The following is a 2,161-nucleotide window of genomic DNA, read 5'->3' as shown; positions in this document are numbered from 1 at the left end:
GGCCGGTGCCTACAACATTGATGCAACACTGGTGGAGCATAGGCAACGTGTATGGTTGATGGTTTCTTCCTTGACATGGTATATACGTCCATTCTAGTTTTGGTCATGGACGCATATATTACTAAGAAACATGTACTTGCCTTGCAACGGGTTTTATTGAATATGTTTTTAGTCTATGGACCTATGGTGTATGGAGAATTTCACTCTTACATAGCATCTGTGTGTCTCAACATTGTCCAGAACATCCCCGTGACATCTGTTGTAGTTCTTTCAGCACAGACAAGATCTCGGGACCACAACTTTCTGAGATTCTATGAGATGAACGGGTGATAAATAGTGAAAATCACCTCCCACTACAAATTAAGCACATTATTATTCCCCTTTTACGTTATTTAAGCAAATTCCACCTTAAAACTAGAACTACATCCATTTGATATCTTCAGAGGAAAAAAGCAAAATCTTCCCTCCCACCCGGGTTTGCCGAAAGAGTCTACAGAAACAGATTCCTTTGCAAATTGCCTCTCCTTTTTTAAGCTATGCTGCATGCATTAGGATTCTCATCACTGAACATTGAAGTGATCTGGCTTCCATCTCCTTTTCCCCTAGCAACTGGACGGTAGTCATGGCTGTAATATCTTCCTTCTTGGACAGGATAGCTCACATGTCCGTACTCTGATATGTAAGGACTTGGCCTGTGACTATATGCTGCATAATAAGGTGCAGCATCATATCTGACGCCATGCATGTTGCTAGGATGGTTTGCCCAGTGGTTTCTATGCACATGGTGGCTGTATGGGTAGTCATGCGCCATGTGTATCACGGTGGCATCGGCGGCCGGTGTTTCAGCCGGTGGCGCCTCTTTGTTTTCCGGTGCGGCTTCCGCCGGCGCCGCTTCTGCAGGCGGAGGCTCGTCAGATGGCGGGTCAGCAGGCGGAGGCTCGTCAGATGGCGGGTCAGCAGGCGGCAGTGGGGCTTCCCCTTCTGCGGGTGGCGCTGGAGGCTGAGCCTCCGCTGTAGGGTCGATGTGTGAGCAGATTGTAGGAACCTTCTTGGTCTTCCTGATGGCCTTCACAATCCTCTCAGGATCAGCAGTCCCCACCACCGTGATCTTGTGGTTAGCTTGATCAACATAGACTTCCCCTATACCTGCACAAAGCCCATTTCATAGTTTGTATAAGATGTTGTGGACAAGCTGTAAAGGGCAGATGCAGAACTCGACAATTCAATGGTGGGAAACTACAGCGTTCTTGTTTAGGAGGATCAGAATGTTTACCTTCAATACCACTTAGGGTCTTTTTGATCTTATGCACGCAGCCATTGCAGTCCATCCTAACGTGTAGCTCTGTTATTCGTGGTGTCTGCAGATTCATGTAGACAGATTAGTACAAGCACCATCATGGAAACAAGCGCCAAAGGAGATCAGCGTCATAATTTATTGTAGTTAAAGCATTCGAAACTTAACCAATAGTACTAAATTTAAAATCATGAGAACAAAAATGTGTTTATAGAGATCGATGAGCTTGCAAACCTCTGATTCTGAAGTCATTACTGAAGTTCCCTATTGTAGAATTAGGCTGGGTCTTCAATCGTGAAGTCCTTGTGGAGAACTCTTATTAGGACATTAGTTGAAGGTTGTGAGTCATGGACCATGCAAAGGAGCTGCATTTATATTGAGAGGCAGGGAAGGCTGAGATAGAATATTTGTAGGCCAGTTTATGTGTCACCCAAAGAATCGCTGGAAAGTGAAAGAGGAGCCCTTTGATATTCCTATCTTGGTACAAACTCCTTTACGTTTCCATGAGTTGTGCCTGCAAGTGGGTTCCAAGATGTGCTGAAAATTAGCCCCAGTTGGTCTAGAACCAGAATCGAACCGGTTAATTGTTACACCTGTTAGTATATCTAGATAACTCGGACCAGTTTCTTGATAACCAGATGGAACACCATTCACCATGCAACACCAGTACAGCTGATGCTATATTTCTTTTGCCCCACCACAGCTGCTATCGTATTACTAGGAACTAAAAAAAAATCAGCTTGCTATTTTTCATCAGCATGTCTGATTTAGGTAGTGCTCGTATGAAGTTATAGCTTTGAAGGATAATGTTCTTTGCTTCATGTTTGGGCTATGGAGCAGTAGTCTTTCTAATATCAAATTGCCTTG

The 2,161-nt window shown here is 44.4% G+C and overlaps 1 protein-coding gene across 1 annotated transcript; it reads right to left on the bottom strand.

Moving 5' to 3' along the window:
* Positions 1–319: 319 nt before the first annotated feature.
* LOC124664577 (heavy metal-associated isoprenylated plant protein 35-like) lies at positions 320–1,654 on the bottom strand. The gene is made up of 3 exons (XM_047202062.1): positions 1,529–1,654; positions 1,274–1,358; positions 320–1,146 (listed from the first exon to the last, which is right to left on the bottom strand). The coding sequence occupies exons 1-3, from the start codon at positions 1,544–1,546 to the stop codon at positions 530–532; spliced, it is 720 nt and encodes a 239-aa protein (XP_047058018.1). The 5' UTR covers positions 1,547–1,654; the 3' UTR covers positions 320–529.
* Positions 1,655–2,161: the final 507 nt, after the last annotated feature.

The sequence above is a fragment of the Lolium rigidum genome, chromosome 6 (genome assembly GCF_022539505.1).
Source record: "Lolium rigidum isolate FL_2022 chromosome 6, APGP_CSIRO_Lrig_0.1, whole genome shotgun sequence".
Taxonomy (NCBI): Eukaryota; Viridiplantae; Streptophyta; class Magnoliopsida; order Poales; family Poaceae; genus Lolium; species Lolium rigidum.
This window is presented reverse-complemented; position numbering and strand designations above follow the sequence as displayed.